The 26,603-nt window shown below is 39.7% G+C and overlaps 1 protein-coding gene across 2 annotated transcripts; it reads left to right on the top strand.

Moving 5' to 3' along the window:
• The first annotated feature begins 1,284 nt into the window (after positions 1-1,284).
• On the top strand, positions 1,285-26,045 carry rbm38 (RNA binding motif protein 38). 2 transcript variants are annotated; one of them, XM_042491718.2, is made up of 5 exons: positions 1,285-1,412; positions 5,068-5,489; positions 6,868-6,991; positions 9,511-9,565; positions 24,398-26,045. In XM_042491718.2, exons 2-5 carry the CDS (start codon positions 5,268-5,270, stop codon positions 24,747-24,749), a joined length of 753 nt encoding a protein of 250 aa, XP_042347652.1. In that variant the 5' UTR covers positions 1,285-1,412; positions 5,068-5,267; the 3' UTR covers positions 24,750-26,045. The 2 variants fall into 2 exon arrangements, with proteins under 2 accessions (XP_042347652.1, XP_042347653.1); XM_042491719.2 differs by having other exon boundaries at positions 1,303-1,412; positions 5,072-5,489.
• The last annotated feature ends 558 nt before the right edge of the window (positions 26,046-26,603 follow it).

The raw sequence follows: 26,603 nt of genomic DNA, 5'->3' as shown, positions 1-26,603 counted from the left end.
CCAGGCTGTCACAGCCCTGCTGCTTGCTGCTGTTACTGTAACCAGAACCTACACAACCCTGTCAACCTGTCCCGAGCTTTAAATAACTTTCTTTTTAGACTTGAGAGTCATTTGTATTAAAATTACAGAGTCTGTCATGTCACTGCTGGCTGACTCACCTAACCTTTTGTAGCTGGAGAAATGGTTTGAGAGGAGGCATTTTTTTCTTTCATCTGAGTTTTAAATGCAGTGATAATTTTTTGTGGAAATAACACTAATATTTTTGTTGTATCTATTTGATTTTTAGTCTTTGATCCTCATTTGCTTCAGCCTCATAACAATGATAGATTGACATAAAATTTTGCACAGACATTCTTGTTCTCAAGACAGCTGACTTTGAGGGAGGAAATTACAATATTTTCACAATTTTTCAGTTACAATACAATATTACTGTGATTTTAAATGTTTTGCAATATACTGAGTATTGCAATAATGTAATGCAATCCATATTGTGATTTATGTATATATTTTTCAACTGAAAATGATGTCCCTTAAGACAAAAATGGTCAACATAAGTTTTATCTAATGAGATAAAGTTTAAAAAGATAAAGTTTCTCACTTCAAATATTTGCATTGCAGCAAAATGTATAGTGGACTGAAAAGGCAATTGATTTTTATACCAGAAGTTTAATATGTATTTGTAATATTGATAATTTGCATGATAGAAAAAAACTGATACTTGGCTTCTGTATGTCAATACAATATTGCCACACACAAATAAAATTGCTTTTATTATTAGTTATTATTAGTTATATCTTTTCCCCCCAACCGAACTGACACCAGCAGGTTTAGGCCTTCATACTGTATGGTTTTAAAATAAATTACTGGATGCATTATCATGGAATTTACTCAATATCTTTATGTTCCCCTCAGGATGATCTGAAATCAATAGCTTAGATTTGTTTTTTTTCATAGCTTTATTGAACAAAAAAAATCTGTACAAAATATGCCATATAAACAAGAACACAAACATACATGAGGGCACATATAATTGACATTCTACACAGAAATAAAATAAAAAATAAATAATAATAATAAATAATCGTAATATCAACAGCCTACATAAATCAATACAAATCTTAAAAATAGATAAATAAATAAATAAATTTTTATCTGGTGTTAGGTATTTGGTTATATAGCGCATTCAGGTGCTGTCGAAATAATCGGAAACATGAATTTTGAGAGAAACTACTGGATGTATTATTATAAATCTCAACGAGAACCGGAAACTCGTGTTTCCGATTGCGGAAATTCACCTGAACTCTCCGTCAGGCTCAACAACAACAGGGAAAGTTGGCGGAAAATTCGCTACGTGACTTACGCCGACTTCGACGTCAGAAACATGGCGGACGAAAGTAAATATTTGGCTGATGGTGAGTACATTTTTATTGTTAGCGTATTGCATAAACACATGTAATTCGCAACGTTTATATGTTTGTTTTTCGGCGGCGCTGGGATTAGCTAAATTGTAACCGTTAGTTGCATTTCACAGTTGAATGACTTAGCTAGCTAGAAAAGTTACTAACACTGACACTGATCACAAGACAAGTAACGCAATATTTAAGTGCGGTTTGGGAATATGTGAATGTGTCGCTCTTTATTTTCACGCAAATACTGGAAACAGATATGTTTTTTCAACACTGACATTAGTTCATGAACTTCCCTCAACGATATTCCCATTAGCCTCCACTGTACTTTTATTTTAGTCCTACCTAGCAAATGCTAGCATGCTAACATGCTAAACGAAGACATTACATGGTAAATATTATCACCAATGCTGCTGGAGGCTAATGTTATTGTTAGCATTTAGTTTAAAGCACCGCCACCACTAATGCTAAGAGTGCTGCTGGTTAAAGGTTAGCTGTAGACCCCCTTGTTCGTCACAGTAACGATAGTAGGCTAACGGTAATAGTAACGGTAGTAGTCGTAATTTAGTAACTTAAACTTAAACTTAAACCCCTTACAGTTACACCAAGGTTACCATATACAGGCAATAGTGAATTTTTTAACAATAGGCCGCTTTCACTGAAGGCATTTTGACATGTAAGTCAGTAAATATTTATTTATATAGCACTTTTTAAAGCAAACATATGTACACAAACTTTTAAAAATGAGAGAAATGAATAATTAATCCAGTTTTAATAAATTACAATATGGAACACAGTGCAGAGACAGACGAGACCAAAACAAACCAAGAGAAACACATGGAGTTGCTTTATAGTAAGGCTTGCCTATAAAGGTGGGTTTTTAGAAGACATTTAACCCTTTGAAACGTGGATTTGCATCACTTTTCTTGGACTGCATTCAGACTCCTTAACAAGTATTTAAACCAGAGCAAATTGATATGATTTCTTTTGAAAAGATGGGGTAAAGCTTAATGAGCAATTTGGCAGGAAGTGTTCCGCAAATTGCAGGAAAGTAGTAGATTTGGATTTTTTTTTTAAATTAGGGACAAAAGGTCCAAAAAACAATTATAATTGTCTGAAGTATATATTTAAAGATATTTAACATTATTATTAATATTAATATTATTATTATGAAGCACATTTTAAGGCTATTTTCTTATTTGTTGTTGATTTAAAAAAAAAAGGTTATTAATTATTTAGATAATTTTCTTGTACCTTTTACAAAGAAGAATAGGTTGCTTCCTCTAAAGTTGCTCATTGCCTTCTTCCCATGCTTTTTTTTAAGAAATCAAGCCAGTTTACTCAGGTTTCAAATGGTTAAAACAATCTAAGGTCTCAGAAAATCTGATGAACTGAGAAAGATTGTTCTAGAGGATAGGACAGTACACAGTGGGAACAACACAGTTGTAAACAATAAAGTTAACAATGCCCAATTTCTATTTACCTGCTTTGGTTTCAGGGTACTTTTGTTTTGGTTAGTAGAGTGAAGAATAGAGTGGCGCAGCAAAGCAAATTGTTGTTATAAACATGAAAAAAACAATGACGCGTACCTCATGGCCATCAACTTCGTTAATGTAAGATTATATTTTGGATTTTGCTACCTATTATGAGTATATTTTGTAATGTTGGCATGAAGTCACATGACCGTAGTAGCTGACCCATCTCCCCCTTCAGTGTTTGACATTATTATTAAGTTCACCAACTTAATGCCCCTACCTCCACAGCCTGCCAAATAACTGTATCCCCCAGGATACAGAAACCATTTAAGGGTTTTAATGAATCAAAAGTCCATCAGCACAGCACTAATCCTTGTAGGAAACATCTAATGACCTGTTCTCCAAATCAAGCCTGAACACAAAGATAAGTCCTTATGGTACACCCAAAGTAAAAGAAACAAAACCCAACAAAAATATTCATAATATTAGTATGACATGAGATGTATATGCAAAAAGCAGATAAGGTCAGTGCATTATAGTGTATGGCTCCTATGATGTGTTTAATCCTTTTATGGAAGTGAACGATTCAATACAAGCAAATATGATTCTCTACAGTTATGCTGGTTGGCTATCATTAACTGAAATGATGCATTCTCTGTCATTAACTTAACCCACTGTCTGAAAAAGGTCTATGTAGCTTAATGTCTTCGTAAGTTTGGACTGATTGAAGCTTATTTCTCTGTTTGGTCTCCAAGGGCCCTGATGATTCTTGAAAAAAGTAACAAATTGGGAAAAAATAAAAAACAAAACCTTTTTTCATGAATAGCTAACCGTCAGGATTATTTTGTTTTATATCTTTTAAGACTCTTAAATAAATAACAAACCAGTCAGTAATAAAGTTGTTATAAATACAATACATGTTGCTGAAGTTTCGACCCCTTTAGATTTATTTCCCTTCATCATACGCCTTGGCAGTAGATGAGGTTGTGCCAGATGACCTCATCCTGCTTCCTGCAGACGCAGGATCAGCCCTTAGCCCGCAGGAACCCCTTTAAATAAGATTTTCAGTGTGGGGGAGTAGCGACCTATGTGTCAGTAAACAATGAATTAACTACACTTTGCAGTGTTTTGCTGGTTGTTGAACTACATTCATGTTTGCACATGTAGGGTTTTTTTGTAAGCCATTTTTTGTTGTTAATTACTGAAACTATAACCAGTTTGGGGCCATAAAATAGGGTTTTTAAATGTTGCCATTGCTAATCTACTGTGATTAACTCTCTTTTGATTATTGCTACTTATCAAAAAATGACCAGAGAAGTTGCTGCATGCTATTTTAGAAATTACCTGGCTAACTGATTGTTTGGTGCAGTACCCCCCATCTGAACTATAGTTTATGGAGACAGGCGTCTGACTGATGGACATACGAAACCAAAGCTGACACTGGTGCAGTTTCTCATGAATAGAGGGGTATTTTAATTTTTTGTTGTTGTTTATGACAACAACTTCGAAGAAGTGGGCACTTTTTTTCAGTAATCTCAGTTAAAAGGCATTTTTATGCTGGCATGTGACCTTTTATATGTAGCCTATTAAGTTAACTAGATTTCTCCCTGGGATTTGCTCTAGTGTCAACTTCTTCGAGTGTGAAATTATTAGTAGCTTGCAAAGCTGTTATCAGAGTAACTTCCCCAACACTGGGGGTTTTACCATTCTGAAAAATCCTAAATTAAGAATGAGGCAGCTGATGTCTAATTTTAACTATCTTCAGTCCTTAGATGTTAACAAATGTCAGTTTCTCTTTCTTTTAGCTACAGCCGAGATGTCAGTAGGCTATATATTTGATTAATATACTATGAGTCATGTTTTGGCAGTCTTTACAATAACATTTGGTGCAGGCTCATCACTATATCAAATTATTCAACAGTTTCAGCTGCTGTTTGGGGGTTTTCCTGTGTGTGTGTGTGTGTGTGTGTGTGTGTGTGTGTGTGTGTGTGTGTGTGTGTGTGTGTGTGTGTGTGTGTGTGTGTGTGTGTGTGTGTGTGTGTGTGTGTGTGCAGCAGGGTGGAGCAGGAGGCGGGATGGACCAATGAAAAAGACGCACCGCTCGTCTATTGGCCCAGACGCGGAGTGGGCGCACACAAGACGCACCTACCGAGCCTTTAACACTTCGTTTTTTTTTCTTCTCCGAGGCAGGAGACATGAGGTTCAGAGACACCTGTCAGGAGGACTACATATCCAGAAGCTGTATGTGATGCAACTGGAGGCTGCTGTGTTCAACCATGGACGCGCTGTTATCGTTATAGCCTCTCGGTGACCAAGGAGCGTAAAGTTGTCCTGCTGCTTTCTTGTTTTTCTTTGTGTTATTCCTCTTTTTTTAATCTGAAGCCGCATGAGTTCCCCGCTGTTTTTAGGCCAGCTGGTCGGGGTCCCGTTAGAAATAATGCACCCCACCATGGAGAAAGACACGACTTACACCAAGATCTTTGTCGGCGGGTTGCCGTATCACACCAACGACGCTTCACTTCGGAAATATTTCGAGACTTTCGGGGACATCGACGAGGCGGTGGTTATCACGGACAAACAGACGGGCAAGTCCAGAGGATACGGCTTTGTGAGTTCATTTAAGTTGCTGTTTTCTGGCCGAATAAATGAGTTAACACATGTAGAGTGAAATATAGGCTTTAATTAAGGTTTTATCAGCTGCTCTGGCTTTAATTGGATAGTCAGAGGGGCTGAAGCCTCACTAGATCATGTCTGTAGCAGCCAGTAATGAGTTTGAAGCGACTTTATCTTTATGGTTAATTGTATGTTATTATTGCCTTGGGAAGTTGCACATATTGCCACTTTGTTCCTGCAAGCAGCCATGTGCACTGTGTCTGGTGGTGGCAGTCACATGCTTGAAGCATGAGCAGCAGATTATTTCTTATAAGTGTGTCATCAATTATCTCTGAGGTCCCAAAGTGAGCAACAAATGAGCAGGCAGGCAGACACACAGGAGTGTACAATGAACAGACTGTGCTACAGTGTGTGTAGAAAGAAGCACAGATACACAGAGAGAGACAGGGATACAAGTTGAGTTAAGCTGTGGACAGATGTCTCTCTTTCTGCTGTGTTTGTGTGAGACAAAGGAGAGGGGGGGGGGTTCCTTGGTCACAGAGGTGTGACACGTCAGTTGGCCCTGCAAGATAAGGCTGCAGTAGTTTCATTTTGACTTCCTCCCATGCAGCCCTTCCCCCCGGTCTGCCAGGATGTGTTTGGTTGTTGATTGACTATCAGTTTGTGTGCTAAAGAGAAAAAGATATGTGAAAGAAAAGATAAGCCTCTGCATAGCTGCTAATCAGCTGAGGCGACCAGTGCTGAGTTGTTTAAGGACAGCAATGCTTATTTCACCCCTGACTTCCTCTTAGCAGTCTTAATTCCCTGCAGCAGCCTCTTGAACCCTGGCGATCTCAAACCATCCGCTGCCACAGTTTGCATAAGAATCCAGAGTCTGACGCTGTGAAACGAAAGCAAGCGGGGGCAGTTTTAGCTTTCAGTGTCCCATTTATTGGCACTGGAGCTGTAGTTTACCTCACATATTAAGTGTAACTGCACTGTGTGCGTCTTAACCTCCACCACCCCTTCCCACTGCTATCTGCCCACTCCTCAACTCACTCCCTCAAGGTAGATTCCAGTATCTCATCCTTGGCAGCTCGGTCTGAAAAAACAGATCTGCCTCCCACATAAGCTCCACTGGAAGCGTTAAAAGACACTGATGGCTGTCTTCATCTGGTGGAGTCAGTGTCTCCTCACGCATTTAGCCAAAAGATTGAATCATTCGAGGAGAGACAAGGACAGCAGCTACCTCAGGGCCACCCCCCTCCTCTCCCCGCTCTGTTGCTACATCATGTTAATATTACTCCTTCACCCTGGATAGAGAAGCTTTCACACGCTATTATGAAGTTTTGAAGAGAGATTGTCAATCAATAATGCTGTGACGCTGTCAACAGGTGACCATGGTGGACAGAGGAGCAGCAGAGCGGGCATGCAAAGATGCAAACCCCATCATCGATGGCAGGAAGGCCAATGTGAACCTGGCGTACCTGGGAGCAAAGCCTCGCAGCTCACAGACAAGTAAGTGTGTTAGATCACTGCATAACACACATGATTTACAGGGTCAAATCAGTAGGTTTTTTTTCACCATGTTTTAACCAAGAGGCAACTTTGAGGGCTGAAAAATGAAGCCAACGCAGAAATGTTTAAAACTGCCGTTCTTGGCTCCTGAAGCGGGTCAGGTTCTATAGACGTCCCTGTTAAAATGCCTAACGTTACAGCAAAAATAAACATGTTTATAGTCTGATTCAAAAAAAGGTTTTGATCTTTATAGCTAATTTACACATTCAGGACAACTGCGCAGGGGTTGAATTTTTATGTAACTCACCCATTTTCATTGTAAGTCTTAAAGATACGCATGATTGCATAATGAGGTGCATAATGATAGACTGTGAGGTGTCACCACAGCCCCTTTTACACTGCATGTTTCAAGCTGGGAATATTAATCTGTTATTCCACCTCACTGGTCTGTATTAAAGGTACAATCACAGAATGAGGGAAAGTTGTTTTGCCTTTAAACTGGCAGCAGAGGTAGTAACAACCCCAAATTGACGCCTGTGTTAAAGGGACAGGTGGCAGGACTGGACTGATGTGACTGACTCATCATCAGTTTGAAAAGATTAAAAAGCAGTGAGGCAGCATGATGCTGGCATTGTTTGTTTCTATATGAAGAAGCAAAGCAGGTGTAATAAAGGGTCACCATTGCTGCCTTAAAGCAGGATCTCTGTTTAAAAATATCTCATGAGGGACATCCACCCCTCACTCCTCAAGAGCTCAACCCTTTCGTCCAAATATGGTAATTTATTAATCTAAAAATCCAAGATGGCGATGGGCAAAATGCCAAACACGAGGCTTCCAAATGTAGTCCACAAACCAATGGTTGATGTCACAGTGGCTATGTCTTTTTCTTTCAACAGTCTATAGTTTTAAACCAATACCTAAAAAAGGATTAAGCTGGTAAAAGATCAAAACCAATAATGTGTTAATACTTCTCTTAATACTTTCTGACTTCATATCCTGCCTGCGGCACTCATTCCTGAGCCTCAGTGTTTCCTACTGAAGAAATCTTTAAAAACAGGTAACGAACAGATAGTTTCACATTTTTTTAAAAAAGACTAAAACTGCTGGGCACTGTAGTTTTGCAAAGTGGTGTCCTAATTTCCAGGTAGCCGATGGCTTGCAGAGACTTGAAGCTTAGTCAAGAACCGTGGTTCAATACAGAAGTTTTCTGCATTTTTAGGTCAAAGATATTTCTGTCAAATTGTAAAGCTCTGCATTTATTCAACTTGGAACATGGATATCAGTGGATATATTTCTTAGTTTCCTGCATGAAAAGATTTGATGTTCAGAAGCTGTTACATCTCAAATATCGCATCTTCCCACAAGTGCAGGAAAACACATCCAGATATTTCTCGCTTGTCTTGACATTACCAAATGATTAATAGTCTAACTTTGATGAAAAATGAAGGCAGCTAAATAATCACTGTTAATGGCTCTCAAGCAAGTGTCAAGTCTCTTTATGTTGGTTTTCATGTTGCTGTGAATTGAATACACCCCCACAGCTGCATGGAATATAGGACATAAATCTAAAAACAGATATATGTGTACAAATTTTGAGGTTAGTGGGATAAAATATGCAAAATAACTGGTACCTTTCTTTCAGCCAACAGTCTCTGCTCATTCCCACCATACATTTACTCTTTGTGTATTTGATTGAACACACAGCTTTCATGCCGCCGGGCTTTTTCTATGTTAACCACCAGCGCACACGCTCCGCACTTCCCCTCCGACGTCTCATTGCACACCAGACCTTGACAGCAGCTCTTCCCTCGCTGCTTCATTTACAGCTCGCTGGCTGAGATACCGCCGAGCGTAGGTGTGATTGACAAACAGTGGCGCCAACAACAACTGACTGTGTGTCCTTATTCCGTGGCCGCCGCTCGCAACGCAACTCCCCAAGCATGCAGCTGATGGGAGATGGCAGCGCTTGGTATTTTGTTGTTGTGTGTTAGAGAGAGAGAGAGAATAGGAGAGGGAGAGAATAAGAAGAGCAGGAGGGGATGGGACTGTTAAGAGCAAGAAATAACAGTGTGTCTGTCTCTTCTTTGTGCTGCCAAAGAAAGAAAAACGCATTTAGATATATGTTCTAACAACAAGAGGAGTGCTGATAGTCATAGCTGTGCTGTGAAAGGAGGAACAGTATAGCTGCAGGAATGTTAACATGAAGTCAAAGGCGGGGCAGAGAGGAGGAGGATAGGTTTCTTCTTTCTTAGTCAGCCTCAGCTGATTCCTGGTGAACTCTGGAGGCAGCGAGGTCACAGATGTTTGTGTTCAATAGAGTGCATTATTATTTGTGTCGAGCATGTGTGTGCGCTGAGGGAAAAACAGATACCCCGCATACATGCAAACATCTGAGACAAACAAGCAGAGGCAGAGAGGCAGAGAATCAGCTCTGTCCTTGTCTGCCCGTCTTTCTCGTTGTCTGTGCAGCCGGTAGCTAAAATATCCCTCCTCACCGCTCTGCCTCTCTTTGTCTGCAGGTCTCTCCGTTGGAGTTCAGCAAGTCCATCCTACGTGGGCTCAGAGGCAATACGGGTAAGACGGAGAAGAATCAATACCTCTATTTCCACCTCTCTCTCTCTTTCTCTCTTTCTCTCTCTTTCTCTCTCTCTCTCTCTCTCTCTCTCTCTCTCTCTCTCTCTCTCTCTCACCTGCCTCCTCCTCAACACAATACATCTCACTCCTCCGTCCTTGACATTTGTGAGCACTCTTGTTCTCCACTCAGGTTGTGGTAGTTAATGCCACTCTGCAATGTGAAAGAAAAAAATAGCCATCACATAGAGCACAAATGATGCTTCAAAGACGTGTTCAGCCCTGCGCTCATATCTGTATCTGTACATCGTATTTGGATTTGTCTCCTGTTGTCTCTTTCTCTCTCTTTCTGGGCCATTAAACACACGAGAGGCTCAATTGTGAATTTCTCTCTCGCATGAGTTGGGCTTTACTGAGGCATCAAGCCATTCAGTCAAACTTCCCTGCATCCCTTCTCTCTTTCCTCTACACACACACACATGCACACACACACACATGCACACACGCACATGCACATGCACACTGCTGCCATTATCTCAGATTGCTTTCTTTCTCATCTTCGTGCATGTAGAGACATGTTCATATCTATATAATATCTCTGGGTGTAGGTCAGTGATTCCCAGCCTGGGGAGGAGAAGTCCCACAATGGGTCACAAACTGAATTCATTGTTCTGAAAATAAGGGGTTACAGATGTAGACCTTATACATGTAACTACACGTCTGAGCTACAGTGGCCACTGTGATACAGAACTGCAGGAGACAACAAGAGCTGTGATTGGTCAGAAAGTTGTCTTTTTCTTTCCAGTAACATACAGCTAGCCAAGACGTCTTCACTGCAAACCTTTTCCTTAAAGGGGACCTATCATGCCTTTTCTTATATTCTGCCAAATATAATGTCACAGTCAGATATTAATATTAAGCATACAGTCTTTGGGCTTTAGACTGTTTTGAATACTCTGTTTCCAGAAATTTTTCAACTCGATTACTTGTAATGGTTGTGTGCTCTCGGCATGCTACTGAAAGTGTTACAGTGTCTTATTAAGTGGCCTATACTGCTACATGTAGTTACATACTAATGTGAGAGAAACATGTAATTATGGTTGCTGATGTTTTTCATTCTCCCTGATTTTGATTCATATTCCAGTTGGAATATGTCCGGTTATGAAGATTTTGGTTTAAAAGTTTTTATTGGTGATTTTTCATGGCTCAGTTAGAGTCATTCATTGACTTCAAGTATACTGCTGCATGTAGCTACATGCTAATGTTGGGGAAAATGCTATCTCGGTTGTTGATGTATTTAATTTCTCCCTGATTTTGGATCATATATCCTGAAACTTGAGGAATTTCCTTTTGTTGGTGATTTTCCATGGTAGACAGTGTCCCTTAAATCTGTTACAATCATTGATCGCATTGATACATGTTGCATTGTAGTGGTGCTGTGACGGGGTGAAATGAAAAAAAATGTTGTCAATAGATTTCTGCTAGAAAGGCAAACTTCATGCTCAGGGCCAATATTTTGGGCGATCCAGTGTAGCCTGCTGATAGTCAGGCCAAGACTTGGCCAAGGCCAACTCTTCTGTTTGGCATTAATTTTAGGTAATCTCTATAAACAGATATCTGCATATGGATGTATATAAATAAGAAAAATGTATTAAAAAACTAAATCATCATCAGACAATGGCCAATCAAACTGCATTTGAGCCAATGCATTCTGCCTCTCCTCACAGACTAGCTGCGGCTCAAACATGATTTGTCACTTCTACTTACCTAGACTACAAACAGCATAAAACCATAAATTAGAAAGCTTCTGATACCAAAACTTGTCCTGTTTATAGATTTTACTTTTAGCAAAAAGGTCAGACACCCCAGTATTCCACTGTAGGCAATGTTGAAAATTAATGATCAGGACTTTTTTATGGCGTCAGAGCTGCAACAGTAAGTCTATTAATCAATTAGTTAATCTATCAGGCAACTATTTGTCTGGTATTTAATTTGTTGGATAAATCGGAAACAAAGACCTTCCTCTCTTGATCTTATCAAATAATAGTCTCTTGATTGATTTTCTGGAAGATTTGCTATATCACAAAATATTTCAATATTACAGAATTATATTGCATCCACCATGATGAAGGATTTGTTCCTCCTAATGTTTTGGATAGCTGAACAGTGTCATCATGGGAACTTCTGGTGTTTTTGTCAGGAATTTGACCAGCCCGGAAACTCCTCATCTAGTTTCTCTGAGTTTCAGTGTGAACTCAAAAGGAAACCTTAATGACTCAGTTCCTGAGTGAAACATCATGGAAAGATGATTCATTCCCAGGACTGTTAAAGACAGCAGAGTGACGCTGCAGGTCGAACACCTACAGCACCTACTGAGGCTTGACTCAGATATTTGGTGTATGAATGTTGTTTAGGTAATCTTAGATGAAGATGCTGTCAGCTAATGTCACAGCTGTTTGATGTTTGTGGGCGTGTTATTGACTTTGACAATGAAATATCTGCTCTTTAGAGAAAAGAGTGCAAAACATGTTTTGATCTTTGGTTGATAAGAAAGTTTACCGACTGGATCTTCTTTATTTTAGAGGTGTTTTTAAGTAACATGTATGATGTCTTATTTTAGAAAAAGAACTCTTCACACTGACTTTCTGCAGAATGACAAGTTTTGATCCTGCGGCTACAGAGAGTCCATTAAAAACCTCAACTGTTCTGAGTGCTATTAATATTGCAGTCCTCAATTTCTGAATGAGTGATGAGGGAATTGAGGCTGACCCAGATGAGTCTATGAATGAGTGATGATGGGTTGATTGAAAGTCTCCCGCAGTGAAATCGGACTTTCGAAGCAGAGGGAGTTTTAATCTCTGCTTCCAGGAAGAGTCTCACAGCTTTGACACCTCGCAAACTGAAAAAAAAGAGGTGGAAACATCACCTGGCACATTAAATAACTAACACACCTTTAAGGCAAACACACACAGAGGACAACACTTTGTTTATCAGTGTAGAAACACCTGCAAATTCAAGCGTTAAAGGGATAGTTCACACCAAAATCTGAGCTACATATTTTTCCTCTTACTTGTAGTGCTCTTTACCAATCCATATTGTTTTTGGTGTGAGTTACCAAGTGTTGGAGATATTGCCCGTAGAGATGTTTGCCTTTTCTGGAATTGGATGTCACTCGGCTTGTGGTGCTCAAAACACCCGAAAATTACATTTGAAAACTCAACAGCAATGTCTCGTTCCAGAAAGCACAACCCAGTCACTCAATTATCAATTAATCTGTGAATTCCATTTTGAGTAATTAACAAATTATGTAGTTTATGTAATATCAGAACATATAAAAAAATGTAGAGTCTTGCTTAAACACCCTTAAGCAACGGTATGAGACGCCTCAGACCGTAGTATTTGTTGACGTTTGTAGTGAGAAGAGCATGAAAGTTCCCATAGGGCAGATGGAAGGGGGAGGTGGACGGGTCAAACAAACTCGAGACTTTAACCCAGGAGCTTGCTGTTTGTGTCCCTTGTAAAACCAAAAGTCAGTGGAGTGTGCCTACTGTGCTAGTGACATATGTTACATATATCATGTGATGTTGCATTATTCAAGTAACAAACCTACTAATTTTATGCAAAAGCATGATGCTTTTGTTGCCTAAACCTAGGGAAGTACACATAAGAACAAAGTGTTTACCAGTGTTACAAGTTTATTTTGAAAGACTGGAAGCATATTATAAGCAGAAACTGAATTGGAAATTGACATACTGTTCCTGACCATCCAAAACTGATGCAGGAGGGGTACCTGGCTTGTCATATTTTGATGTGAAGGGCCACTGGCATGTGAGAATGTGTTGCCTAAACAGATAGATATTCAATCTATAAAGATGTAAAGTCGAGAAAAGAAGCAAACAAATTGCTAACAGACAGATTCCAGTGTTTTGCTGGATCCAGTGTTGTTGGACTAGGAAACTATGTCAGACTATTTTGTCCTCTGTTGCTCTGATTTCGATCCTTCTTTTATACATATTTATACAGTATATATCTCTCAAAAGTCCTACAACTTGTTTGAAGTGCATTGCTTAATGACTGTAGTTCCCCTTTAATCAAATAATAATTGAATGGCTTTCCTTTTCAAAACAACACACTGAGGAAGAAATCTGTTTACGATGTATCTGGAAAACTCAAGTCAGTTTCGTTGTCTGGTGTGTATTTAAAATCTGTTGTTTTAGAAGAAGAAGCGATACCAGTTTTTGCAACAACTGTAACCTCAAGAGATCTCAGTACTGCACAGCTGCACGATGTGTTGCACTTTAAATGAATGGCAGATTCACTTTTTTCAGCAGGAAACTCACTTCATGTTAAATCACTATCACACCTTATATTTGTCTTTCCAACTACATATAAATTAAACAGCTCACTAATAAAGGTCTTTTCTTTGTCTAAAGGAGAATTGAGGTAATATTGACTCTATAAATGAATTTGCAAGCGCCTGTGATTTAATTCCTCTACATTACAGAAGAGACTCACAGTACATGTTTAAGTATGAGATAAGTAAACCATACAGGCTCTCATATCTTAATATTTTTCAGCCTTTAGTACATGCAAAGGGCGCATCTGTCCAGCTCAGATCTCTCTGCTCTGAGGCAAGATGAGCCTTTGACATGATCAGTATGACTGCAGTCAGATTCAAACATTTCTTGGCGATGTGAAGGACCTTTTATTTTAGGAACAAGCCTAGGTTTAAACAGGCCTCTGCAGCTGATAAAGAGAAGAAGCCGTTTTAATCCATCACAAAATTACCCAGGATTCACTGACAGCAATATCTCTTCTTTGTTTTAAAATCTCTATAATACAGTTTCAATTTTATGTTAGGTTAGATGACACACAAACTGGTGGCACTTTTTTTCATTCATTCGCACACACACACACACACACACACACACACACACACACACACACACACACACACACACACATAGGGTAGCTTAACCTAGCTAAACAACTGGAAACAGGGAGACACAGCTTGTATTGCGTTGTCGAAAAGCAAAATCCACCTCTAAAGCTCACTAATCAACATGATAAGTAACATCATGCGTTTATTAAAGAGCTTTAGAGGTGTGTTTTGGAGAATTTTGGAAACATTTGACAGAGTGATGCTTGCTGTTTCCTCCTGATTTCACTGTTTGTGCTGAGCTGATGGGCTGCTAGCTGTATCTTGGCATTTATCATACGGACATGAGAGTGGTGTCGATCTTCTCATCAAACTCAACAAATATTGAACGATTCCTAGGTGTCGACAGATTATTAGCCTGGCCGATTATTGGGGCTGATATCTGGCGTTTTATTTTAATGATTGCCGATAAAATAAATTCATTAAAAAGTGCAACGAAAGCACCAGCATGGCAGGAACTTTTACTTTTTAAAACTTTAGCAAGCTATTAGTTTATTCATTTTCATTTAAATTTTCAGATGATTTTATAAAAAAAAGTTAGAGGGAACGTGCTATATATGATGTTGAAAGTTTCACTTTTGCATAAATGTTTGCTGAAGGCATTCAAACAAAGGTCTGTGTTAGAGTTTGTTTTATTCCAAATTTTAAGTATTGACAGAAAGATTTTCATTTTTAATTTAAATGCATATTGGTTCCAAATATCTGTTTCTGATCTCATTAACTACTAATAAACGGTATTAGTATTGACCCTGAAAAACAACCCCTAACTATTCCTTTGTGGTTTATATACTGGTGAGATCTAACCAGTCTTTCTACACGTACTGTCAGAGTTTCAGTTTTTATTCTTTTTCTTGTAAACATGAGTGCTATAGATCTAAATATGTCTGCAGGTCTTTTGTTGCCCTCCGTCTTCACTGCTGTGGGGCTCCTGGGGGCTTCAGGGTCTGACACTCTCAGTAAACAGCAAAACTCAAACAAAGCACAGCTCTGTCTGCTGCTTCTGTGTATTTGCTTTAAGTTTTAAGAGGACAGAGGACGGGCTGATGCCAAATGTGGCTTTGAGGTACAGCTGAGTCGTGGGGGGAGGAGGCGGGGGCTGTTCTCGTTTGAGGCAGGGGGGACATCTGTCGCCCATGGCTGCCTGCTGTCTGCCTTTAGCACCCAACGTCGGTGCTTGGCAGAAGTGAAATTTATTTTTTCTCCAAAAAAAAGGGGGAAAGTGCTGTGGTGTTTATTTTTTCAGAGAAGAAAGGGGATGGATGTGTGGTGAGGCAGTTGAAGGTGGAGGGGTGTCAGTACTTCCTGTTGAAGCAGTTTAATGGGGGGGGGGGGGGTGACAGACTAAGAGCACACCTGTGGCCGGGTGTAGTTGTGGCTGGGTGCAGTGAAGCTGTAGGGCCTGGTGGTCGACGTGACGCTGGAGCTTGTTTCTGTGTTTGAAAAAGATTTATGGTTCAGTGAAAAACGAATCATAAAACAGCACAGACGAGTTTTGACTCCTTTGATATGTTCAAGTCCTCGACTGTTTTCTTTCTACATCTCTGATTTTTTTCTCTCTTCCTCCGGTTTCCTCTTTGGCTGCCTTCCTCCCCCTCTAAATGATCTTTCTTTCTCTGCCTGTAGTTATCACTCTTATCTGTCTGTCGAGGGGGTTTTAGGGAGACGGTGAATCCTCAAGTGTATATTTCTCTTATCCAGGGACCCAATTAGGAGAGGCACTTCTGTCGGATGAAAAACCTAATTTGAAAAACAATATAATAAAAAAAAAAAAGGTCATGTTGAAAGCTTTTCATAGCACAGAAAGCTCCCATTTTGTTCAGTTGTCTGTTAGCAGATGACACATTTTCATCTGCATTTTGAGCTTTTGTTGTTTTTTGTCACTAAAGTCACTTTCTTCTCCTGGATTTTTTGCAGCAGTAACTGATGTTGATAACAAAATTTTATATTTATATGAAATATAAGATTAATCCAGATTGAGGCTGACTTTTAAAGGGTAACCTCAATTTTTTTTTCCAACTTGGACTCTAGTTTCACGTTTTTAAAATGATAAAATGTTCTTACCACTGTTTACAGCTACATTATGTGCATTACAAACCAAACCAAGGTTTTATATAATGCTTGTCAATTGTTAATTAATTACGTTAAAATTAAGTGTTACTTTTAATCTAAGGCATCTGCAGACAGGTGATGTTGAACAAACAGCTGCTTACTAGTAACTTGAAATAAGCTGATCTAGATCTAAGGTCAGATCTTTTTCTGTGATTGATTAGTTTCTTGTTTCTTGTTAGTGGATCAGAACTGGATGTTTTTAAAATTTTTGTTGATGGGCAACAAGTAGTAGCCTGGTAACACCATCCTGATGACGTGAGCTCTACATTCTGTTTCTCTCTCTGTGTCAGTCTTGACTCGCTGCCATTCACAGTACTTTCAGTGGGCACGAGTTACACGCTTTGACAGACAAACGTCTTCAGCCAATCATGACATTAGCATTAGCATCTGTTCTTCTTCACAAATACGTTTTTAGTTAGACAGTAATGGTCTAAAAAATACAGTGTATTTATATTTACCGTTTTGATGTGACATGTACCTTGTTGACAACAATCCCCATTAAGTTTTTTTGATACACTAGCGTTGCCAGTATATTTCGGCATTTCTCATTCAGCACCCAGCTGCCTCTGGACTGCAAAATACCAGCTGGCAGTGTCCTTGTTGTTTGTCCGAAACATTGTGAACACCGATCCTTATGGCCGTGATTAGAAGAATGACAAAAAAAGTATTCTCAAATGTGTCCTCTTGTTTAATTGTTGTTCTCAACTCTATTACTGAATAAATTTCACTTATCGCTGTGTTTTTTCTGCTAATGCTAAAGTCAGCACTAGTTGCTGCAGGAGCTGCCATTACTGTTTTCAAAGCAGAGGCTTGCATGCTACATCATCAGCTATAACGCAGTCCCTGATTAGCTGCCGACATTTTTAGCTACAGAGTGGACCCCCGATTGGCCCGACTGGACTGCAGTGGGTTGAAAGTCTCTGGGGCAGCAGAGAGTCCTGACTGATTCACAGAGTGAAACAGAATTTTGAGCTCAGGTCATCTGGATGGTCTTACCAGACTTATTAAGTAGGATTTTCAAACATTTGATTTTTAAAATTGCTATTAATTGCAGAATTTCAATAGTTAATTGCAATCACATTTTTAATCATGTTTTCAATTCCATTATTTTGCATTTCAAAACAGTTTTGGAGTCCATATTGACAAGATAAAGTGATTCTTACCAGATTGTCTTGATTAGGAGTCGAACTGAATGGGACTAGCAGAAAGTGGACATTACTTTTTAAAGGGAGACTTATGGGTACACATAGATCCCATTTTCATTCAGCTATATTTTGAGGTCAGAGGTCAAGGGACCACTGTAGTGAGTGGGTACAGCCTCTTAAAAACAGGTATGTCAGTCGCCATTTAAAAAACAAAACAAAACAAAAAAATTTGCGTACAGACCTTAATCTCATTTACACTGATACAAAGACAAATCTCTTAGTTTTAGCATGTACAGTCTGAGACACATTGAAATGATGTTTACTGGGTAAACATGTCAGTTACTGTACATTTTCTCTGATATCACGCAGCCCCGTTTATACTGATATATTAATTCAAAAGTCTTTCTTGCTGACATGAGAGCTGAGTGTCCAGCGCTGATGTTGGCCTTTCTATCTCTCACCCTCCCTCAAGCCGTGTGTGTGTGTTTATCGAGATGGTCGTGTGTGTGTCTCCATAAGTGTGTGTTTGTCTCCTCGTCTGACTCACCCTCCTCACATCCCTGATCTGAACTATTAAAAGCGCGGCTGTCCTACAGCATGAGGGATATGATGGCTGATCCTTCACCTCTCAGCATCTCTCCCTCCCGCTCACTCCTCCTTGCCCAAGGAGTCCTGACCTCGACCCTCTTTTTATTCAGTACATCCTATCTCTTTTATCCTGCTGCCGCCACCGCCTGGTTTTAAGGAAGGACAGTGAGGGGGAGTGCAGAGGAAGCTGGCTGTGAGGGAGTGAACCCAGCGAGGGGAGGGAGAGTGAAGTCGGTGGAGGTTATTCTGCTCTCGTGGGTCTGTTAGTGAGCGTACACCCATGCAGCTGCGCCAATTAGCCCTGCTACGCCTGAACCCCCCACTCGCCCCACACACACACACACACACACACACACACACACATTCACATCCTCTTCTAAGCTGCTTAACTGACTGCAACAACCTTTTAAGTGTGTCTTATACGCCTTTCTTTCAGACTTGCGTGTTCACTTTTGTCAGCATTTGAGCTCTGTAATTGATGTGTGTTGTGTGCATGTGTGTCTCATGCCCGTGTGTGTGTGTGTTTGTGTCTGTATACATAAATGTGTGTTTGACAGCCCCCAATGATGCTAGGCACTGTGAGGAGAGAGGCGAGGCGCAGCTCTCTCTCATACGATGCCGCTGTCACATTGAATCAGTCAGACCGGTGCACAAGCAGGCAGCGGCACACAGCCGTGGGAATGACACTGCACTTCTGCTCTGGGAGAGACTGAGGGAGTTTGAGTGAGGAGGGATGAGATACAGAGGGGTCGAGGAGGGCTCCGATATCAGCCTCAGCTGTATGTCTTTAGTCTGTGAGTTTTGACTCCTTTAAAGGGATACTTGAAGATTTTCAACCAGCTCTGTGTCATAACAGTGTGGGTCGTTTGTGTAAACAAACTGTTGTAAACCTTCATCTTACCAATGCCCAGATCTCCCTGCTCATCTCCCTCAGTGCCTCATGTAGGGGCTTTTGGCTTGCTCAAACTACACATTGTATTCTGCATTTTTGTTTGCCCGACACCACAGACACAAAGAGTTTCTCTCTTCTCTCTCTCTCCCAAACGCAGACCAAACTCAGTTCAAATGGTTACGATACCGGTGCTGAAACGATACTTTAAAAACTGTGCTGGTGCTGAAACGATACTTTAAAAACTGTGCTGGTGCTGAAACGATACTTGGAAGAAAAAAAACACAAAAAAAGATGACACTAAAGAATTTGTTTTTTCTTGCAAAGGCAAGCTATACTTAATGATTTAAAGTACACTTAAATATACAGGTTAAATATGGATAAATGCAAAGCATTATCAACAAATTCACCTTCTAAATAAAAATAAGCTCAACTTAATTAATTTAACACTAAAAAAAAACAGTTACAAGACTCACAGGGCTAACAGCAAAATAAATTCAGATTTGGGATCTGTAATTGCCTCACTAACTCAAGAGAGACTTGAGTCTCTCTTGAGTTGTTGTCCCTCATACATGGACTGTAAACTGCTGTAACTATACTTATACTATACTATTATATGTCTCTGCATGGTCTAGTTTGTGTTTTTCAGCTGTTTTTTTGACATGTCATATTCTGACATTTTTCGGCATACTATACTTAAGCAATATCACACAAGAGGGAGTGATGTTGTTCTGTATATTATCACGGTTTTTGGCCGTTTTTTTCAACATGCTATACTGTGACGTGTCTCACCATACTATACTATGTGTTTTTCAGCTTTTTTTTTTTACATGTAATATTTTGACATTTTTTGACATACTATACTATATTATGATGATTTTGGCCGTTTTTTCAACATGACGTGTCTCGACATACTCTACTATGTGTATTTCAGCTGTTTTTTTGACATGTCATATTTTGTCTCGCAGACAGACATGTCTCTGTTATCTGTTCAGGAGTGACTAAGACTGTCACTACAATGAGAACAGCTGGTCCACCTCAACAGTCCAAATTAAGGGAGCCTAAGAGGCCAACCTAGCTTGCTAGCTTTGGAGCTTACCCCCTCTACTTTTATTAGTGGTTGGTAAGCAAGACATCAGAGCTTTGCTTGGGCCTTGAGGAGTTGTAGCATTTATTCATTGACAAATAGCCTAAACTGTTCACACACTGCACTTCGTACTCTCTGCTCCAGTTTGGTTTGGACAAGGCCCATTTGGATGAAGGTGATGTTACCATATTTTACATTTGAATCAAAATGTGATGACAGTTGTGTGGTTGTTTGTTGACGTTGCCAGGCCACTATACCACCTACCTCACCTTGCGCAGCTTGTGTTTTCAGCCTAAAGGCCGAACTAAAATCCTGCTTGCAGGTTGAGCATGACCAAACATGTCTTGCTGGGCTTTAACACAAAAAGTGGTAAATATCATGATCAATATTGTCTTCAAAAACTTCACATACTGTTCTACCAATAATAAAGGCCACAGGCATTGTTTCTGAGATTTTACAGAACTTTTAGCATATTAAAGATTTTGTGCAACCTTCTTGTCTTCTTGAATGTACAGACAAGGCCAAATTTACTGAGAGCTACCCTAGTTATATAAAAAAAAGCCTTAACAATTTAACACCACCAACATCACCCCTAAAGCTCACAAATTAATGCTTTCTGTCTTATTTGTTTATTAAGGAAACATTTTAATTGTTTTTTACTCTTGGGTTTTTATGAAGGTTAAGTGTTAATTAGTGAGCTTTAGAGGTGCTTGGTGGTTGGCAGATTTTTTTTCATTGGACAGAGCCAATAATAACTTCCCCCTTTTGTTTCCTCATTATATATTTATTTGAACTCTGAGAACATATGAAATCCTAGTTCCGTTTTCAAAAAAGTATCAACTGTGTCAGACAGAATAACTAAGAAGTGTGTTAAATATGATGCTCAACACATCTACAGTCATCAGGAATAGTTTGACAGTTTTAGTAAATATACTTTTTTGCCCTCTGGCAGAGAGTTTAGCCTAGTTCACATGTACACAGATATTTTTTTTAACCATAACTTTTTGGCCTTTTGTCTATACAAAATGTTTGGACAAAAAGCCAAAAAAGTTACCATTTTAAAACTGACCTTTTGTAAAACTTCTTCCAGAATGAAAATGTTGGCAGCACTTCAGAAGTGTTTTTGCGCTTTCATTTGGATATTTTTTTTTTAAACAGTGCTTGTGGACAGGATTGATTTTTGCGAATGAAGGAGAGAAAAAAAAACGTTTTCAAAAACACCCGTGTGTTCAGAAAGTGGGTATTTCTGGCAGAATAAAGTCTACCAGTTTATTAAAGAAATTTAGCAGGAATTTTGGAGGCTTAAGAGTCCCTCAGTTGGAAACAGTAGGGTTAAATATGTTCATAGAAGAGCTAAGTAAGGTTAAATAACTTTAAAACTAAAATATGGGTCATATGGGACTGTATTAGCAGACACGCTGCATGAACTGGTGTGTGCCTGTTCGTTGTGTATACAGCAGAGGGTGTGAACAGACCTGGTCCCTCTATATTTGTTGTGTAAGCACACCTGATCCCTGCTCCGGCTCTGTTTAGGGGTAAGCAGCAGCAGCAGCAGCAGCAGCAGGCTGCCTCTCGCTGCTCAGATCACCTGTTCAGACTCAGTGACAAGGTTAGTGTCAGGTTAATACGTTTGACTGATCACTGGAGCGTAAGTGTTAAATACTGTCATGTTCTGTTGTTTTTACTTAAGCAGCATAACCCAGTTCCTCTGATATGATCGCTGTAGCTGTTGCCAGATGTAACTGAGGCAGTTCAGGTTAAGTGGGCAGCCTCAGGCAAGGGCATGAGTGAATACAGGAGGACAGCGGAGCACTTTTTTCTCTCATTACTGCCGTGGCTCGGAGTATCAACACACTCAAACACTGCATCTGTTGTGGCAGCTTGTGTGAGTGTGTGAGTGAGTGCACAGGCATTCAACTCAGAGGCCTAATTTTTAATTATTCGTTTAAGAAACAAGACTAATAGTTAGACTGATAGTTATTTCTTTCTTTTTTTTGACATTTTGTTCGGCACAAAGCGTTTCTTTTTGAACATTTCTAAGGCAGTGTGCTAATTAAACTAGTACACAAGGGAGGAGGTCTATTTAGATCTGTAATTATCAGTGCTGATAATTGCTCTTAAAGGAAGAGGTGGAAGACACCGTGATAAGACTCAAGTTTTTAATGCATGGATATAAAGAAAAGGAGCTGTCACTGAAAAAACTGCAGCCCATTTCTCAAACATGCAATGTGTTTGTTACTCTTGTTTAAATGACATTTAATAATCAGATCAGATCTCACACGGAGTGGCAGCTCTCAATGCTTTAATCAGATTTTGCAGATGTTGTCATCAGATATTCAATCTCATATGGATGTGATCAGGCCCGTGTGTGCCATTTTTCTATTTTTATGAAACAGTCTCTTCTATTACATCTCTTACTCTTGGGACTTAGCTTAGCATAAAGATGTTTTAATTTTTTGTCTTTTTTACATTTAAAGGGACAGTATTTTTCATCTTACCTGTAAGAGTATTCATCAGTCTACATTGTTTTGGTGTGAGTTGCCAAGTATTGGAGATTGTCTGCCTTCTCACGAAAAAAAGAACTAGATGGCACTCAGCTTGTGGTGCCCAAAAAAAATCATTTGAAACTGAACTACAGCTGCCTAATGTGTACTTCTAGTGCTAGCTCACCTAGCACCACTGAGCCAACCAACATTGCAGCTCAGCAGAGGAGGACATTGTTAATGTTTACACCTCATGCTGTCACAAGCACGAGCCTTTTGACTGAGTAGATGCAGGCTTCCTTCTGCCCGGTGATATGGTTAGTAGGAGTAGTTTGGGTGAACTGTCCCTTTAACTACACTAAAGACTTAAACAAACTCACACAAAAAAGACAACAATCCTCCAAACAAATGTGACATAAAGTTCCCCTGGGTTTACACAGCAGCTTACCAGCTAAAAGTGCAACATAAAAAACATGAATAAAAAAAAACAGAAAAAAGGAAAATATGAGGCTCACAAAAGATTGAGATATAAAATAACAAAATAAAACTACCAGATTATCCAATATAAGATACACAGTCTAGTAAAACATGTCAAAGTGGCATGTCTTTTACTTTTTAACAACTGTGCACCGTGATATCTTAGGTTCTGGTTTTACAGAAAAGAAAGTGAAGGTTATCCTCCCGTCTGGTTTATGGGAGTCAACGTTTAAAGAAGTTACTCAAAGATGATGAAAGAGAGAGAGTGGTAAGAGCATATGCATAGGCCTACAGTATATTTATATGAAAACACACAAAGAATGCTGCCTCTCCAGTTCGTCCACTTACATGTGGCGTTATATATGTGAGTGTACAGTATGTTTCCAAATCTAGTGCTGCAGGTAATGAGTATTTTCACTATTTTCTCACAATTTCATGGTCAAAGCTGTCAAATACACAAAACAAAAAACATATGCATCACTTTTGTTTGTGCTCACATTTTTAATGTAAACAATCCAAATTTCAATCCAAATTTTATGCACAAATTCGTGAAAACCATAATCCATAATCATGAATGAAGAAAAAAGACAAAAACAGACAAGATTAGACAATCAAACGACAGGTGGTGATAAACAATATAAAAAACTCAAAGTAAAAACTACAGTGAGTAGTAAGAATAGTGAAAATAAGAGAACTGATATAAAATAATAATTACAGGAATTATTTTTTTTTTATAAAAGCCAGACCAACTAAATAAGTTTTCAGCTGTTGTTTCAAAATGTTCATAGAGCCCGCTTCTTTTCTACCTTTTGGACGGGTATTCAATAATTTTGGAGCATGGTTAACAAAAGCTGTGCTTTTCTTTTGTGCATTTAAAAAGCCAACAGCAGAAGAACTGAGAGCTCGTGAGGGATTATAGAACGACTGAGAGTCTGCAGCAGGCTGGTCCCAAACCATTAAGAGCTTCAAAAGAACATTCAAATCTATCCTAAAATTCACATTTGAAGAGCTTGAAGACATTTTGTTTGCGTTTGAAAGTGTTAATCTATCATCCCAACGCTCAGTCCAGTCAGTTAATTGGCATCATTTAACCTACTCTTCTTCTGCTGTCCGTCCAGGCTCGCCCAGCAGTACGTCTACCCCCAGGCGTTCCTCCAGCCCAGCCTGGTGCTGCAGTCCCAGCTCAGCCCCACAGCAACGGCACTCGCCTCCCCTTACTTGGACTACAGTGCTGCCTACAGCCATTACGCCCCCACAGGACTGGAGCAGTACCCCTACACCCCTTCACCGTCGCCCTCTGCTGGCTACCTCAGCTACACCTTCTCCCCCGGCACACCGGCGCCCGCTCTCACCGCATCCCCGACCCCTCCGGCTGCCATCCATCCTCCTCTGGCTGCCCTCACCACCATGTCTGCCGCCCCGCAGGCCTTCCTGCACTACCCTCTGCACCAGCCTGACCGCATGCAGTGAGCTGCTCTGAGTGGAGCTGCAGCTGCCATACTGATGATTCAAAACAGAGTGACTGTTGGCCTGTGACATCATCAGGATGAGACTAACCAGGGAGAGAGTGTGGTGTAATCAAAAGGGCTTTTAGAAAGCACTCTCATTCCTGTTTTTTTATATATATATATTATTGTTGTTGTAATAGTTGATGAAAATGTTCTACTGCTACTGTCATCAGCACAGGATCTGAATGTCTTTCATACACGAGGACGTCAGGGACTGGAGTGAGACGACTGGTAATCTTCTGGACGTTTCTGTCACACGGCTGACCCTCAGCACCGAGGCTGGAGGCAGGCCGACTGCTGGAGAGTGGACAGGTGAAGACAATGAGAAATATGTCTGCTTGACATGATGCTGCGGCTGCAGTTTCTCCAATTGTACCGAGCTGAACGCTGGATATTCGCCAAGCTGAGAGCCAGTTCCTCTTTCAGAAACAAAGGTTCAATTACCTCCTCTTCAAGGTTACCTTTCTGTCCATGGCCTTAGAGATCTCTCTCTCTCTTTCTCTCTCTGTACCTGGTTCAATTTGTCAGTTTTATTAGTCTCTCATCTCAAATGAACAAAATGTTTATTGTGCTCCCTTTAGTTCCTTTTATCTGCTGCTGGCAAGTCATTACACGGTGATAATCAACAGTTTAACAGAATATGCAATTATGGTGATAAAGGACGAGCATGAATAAGGTAGACAACACTGATATTTTGTTTTTGTATTGCTACTTCTAGAACATTACTGAGACTTTGTTAACACCTAAAAACACAACGGTCATCACATGAAACACCTGCAGCAGCTTATTAGGCTATTTTACACCTGTAACTTTTGGAGCAATAGTGTCTGGATTCAGTCTTTGGAGACTGTTTGGTTTTATGGTACTTAAATTACAATTACATATCAAGTCAATGTGTGTGGGTGTAGGTGATTTTAGTGAATATGTGTGAGTGTATTTGGTGTCTGTTTCTCTGTGTGTGTGTGTGTGTGTGTGTGTGTGTGTGTGTGTGTGTGTGTGTGTGTGTTGAATGAGAGAGAAATAGAGCGATGCAGTATACGCCAGTGTCAGGACCGAGCTCTGTCTCCAGCCCATTGTACTGCTCAGTTATTTCTTTGTTTAGTTTTTTTTTCTTCTCTCGCTGCAGAATACAGACTGATGCTTAAGTGATGAAACTGGAGTCTCACGGTGCTGTGGCGCCACCTTAGTAAAGTCATGAACCAAGCCATACATCACATTTAAAACAAATATGCAAAATAAAGTCAATATTTCTAAGTAAGTCATGCTATTGTTTTGTCAGTGTGGTCGAATGACAGTTAAGTGTGGTGAACTGTGTGAAACAGCGGCTGCTTGAGACTGTGAGGCTGGAGAGTCACACATGAGTCATAGAAGACTCTCACTGTGTCACTGAGATACTCTGCACTAAAGGAGTGGTAAAAGTGTTGAGGTGAACGCTATATTGGTTATAAGGGTTCAACATTTGAGTGAATACGCTTATTTGCGTTCTTGTTGAGAATTAGATTACGAGCGTTCTCAGTCTCGTGTCAGTACGGTAAATGTACTGTTTGTTGAACATATTTACATGTTGTGTGTTTCATCTGTACCAAAACAAAATCAAAATAATACAGTGTGTTTTTATGCTGTTTCCTCCAGTTGCCAGGTTAGAAATGGTATGGCTCACAACCCCAGTAAATTGTTGTTTTTGCACTTTAGTTTGTAGTTATCAGAAAAACAAGCTTTACAGTTAAGATGTTAATTAGTGAATTTAGAGAGACTTGTATGTAGATTATGTTCGTTTAGCTGTTTCCACTTTTCCAGTGTTTTTGCTAAACAAAGC

The sequence above is a fragment of the Plectropomus leopardus genome, chromosome 9 (genome assembly GCF_026936395.1).
Source record: "Plectropomus leopardus strain MGB_pleo_1.0 chromosome 9, ASM2693639v1, whole genome shotgun sequence".
NCBI lineage: Eukaryota > Metazoa > Chordata > Actinopteri > Perciformes > Serranidae > Plectropomus > Plectropomus leopardus.
Note: the sequence above shows the minus strand (reverse complement) of the source record. Positions and strands in the feature narration are given on the sequence as shown.

What these genes read in the sequence shown, in the direction of transcription:
- rbm38 (XM_042491718.2), top strand. Translation starts at nt 5,268, where the DNA reads ATGAGTTCCCCGCTGTTTTTAGGCCAGCTGGTCGGGGTCCCGTTAGAA. An exon ending in AGTCCAGAGGATACGGCTTT is followed by an intron (nt 5,490 to 6,867) that starts GTGAGTTCATTT and finishes CGCTGTCAACAG; the next exon opens with GTGACCATGGTGGACAGAGG. An exon ending in TGGGCTCAGAGGCAATACGG is followed by an intron (nt 9,566 to 24,397) that starts GTAAGACGGAGA and finishes CTGTCCGTCCAG; the next exon opens with GCTCGCCCAGCAGTACGTCT.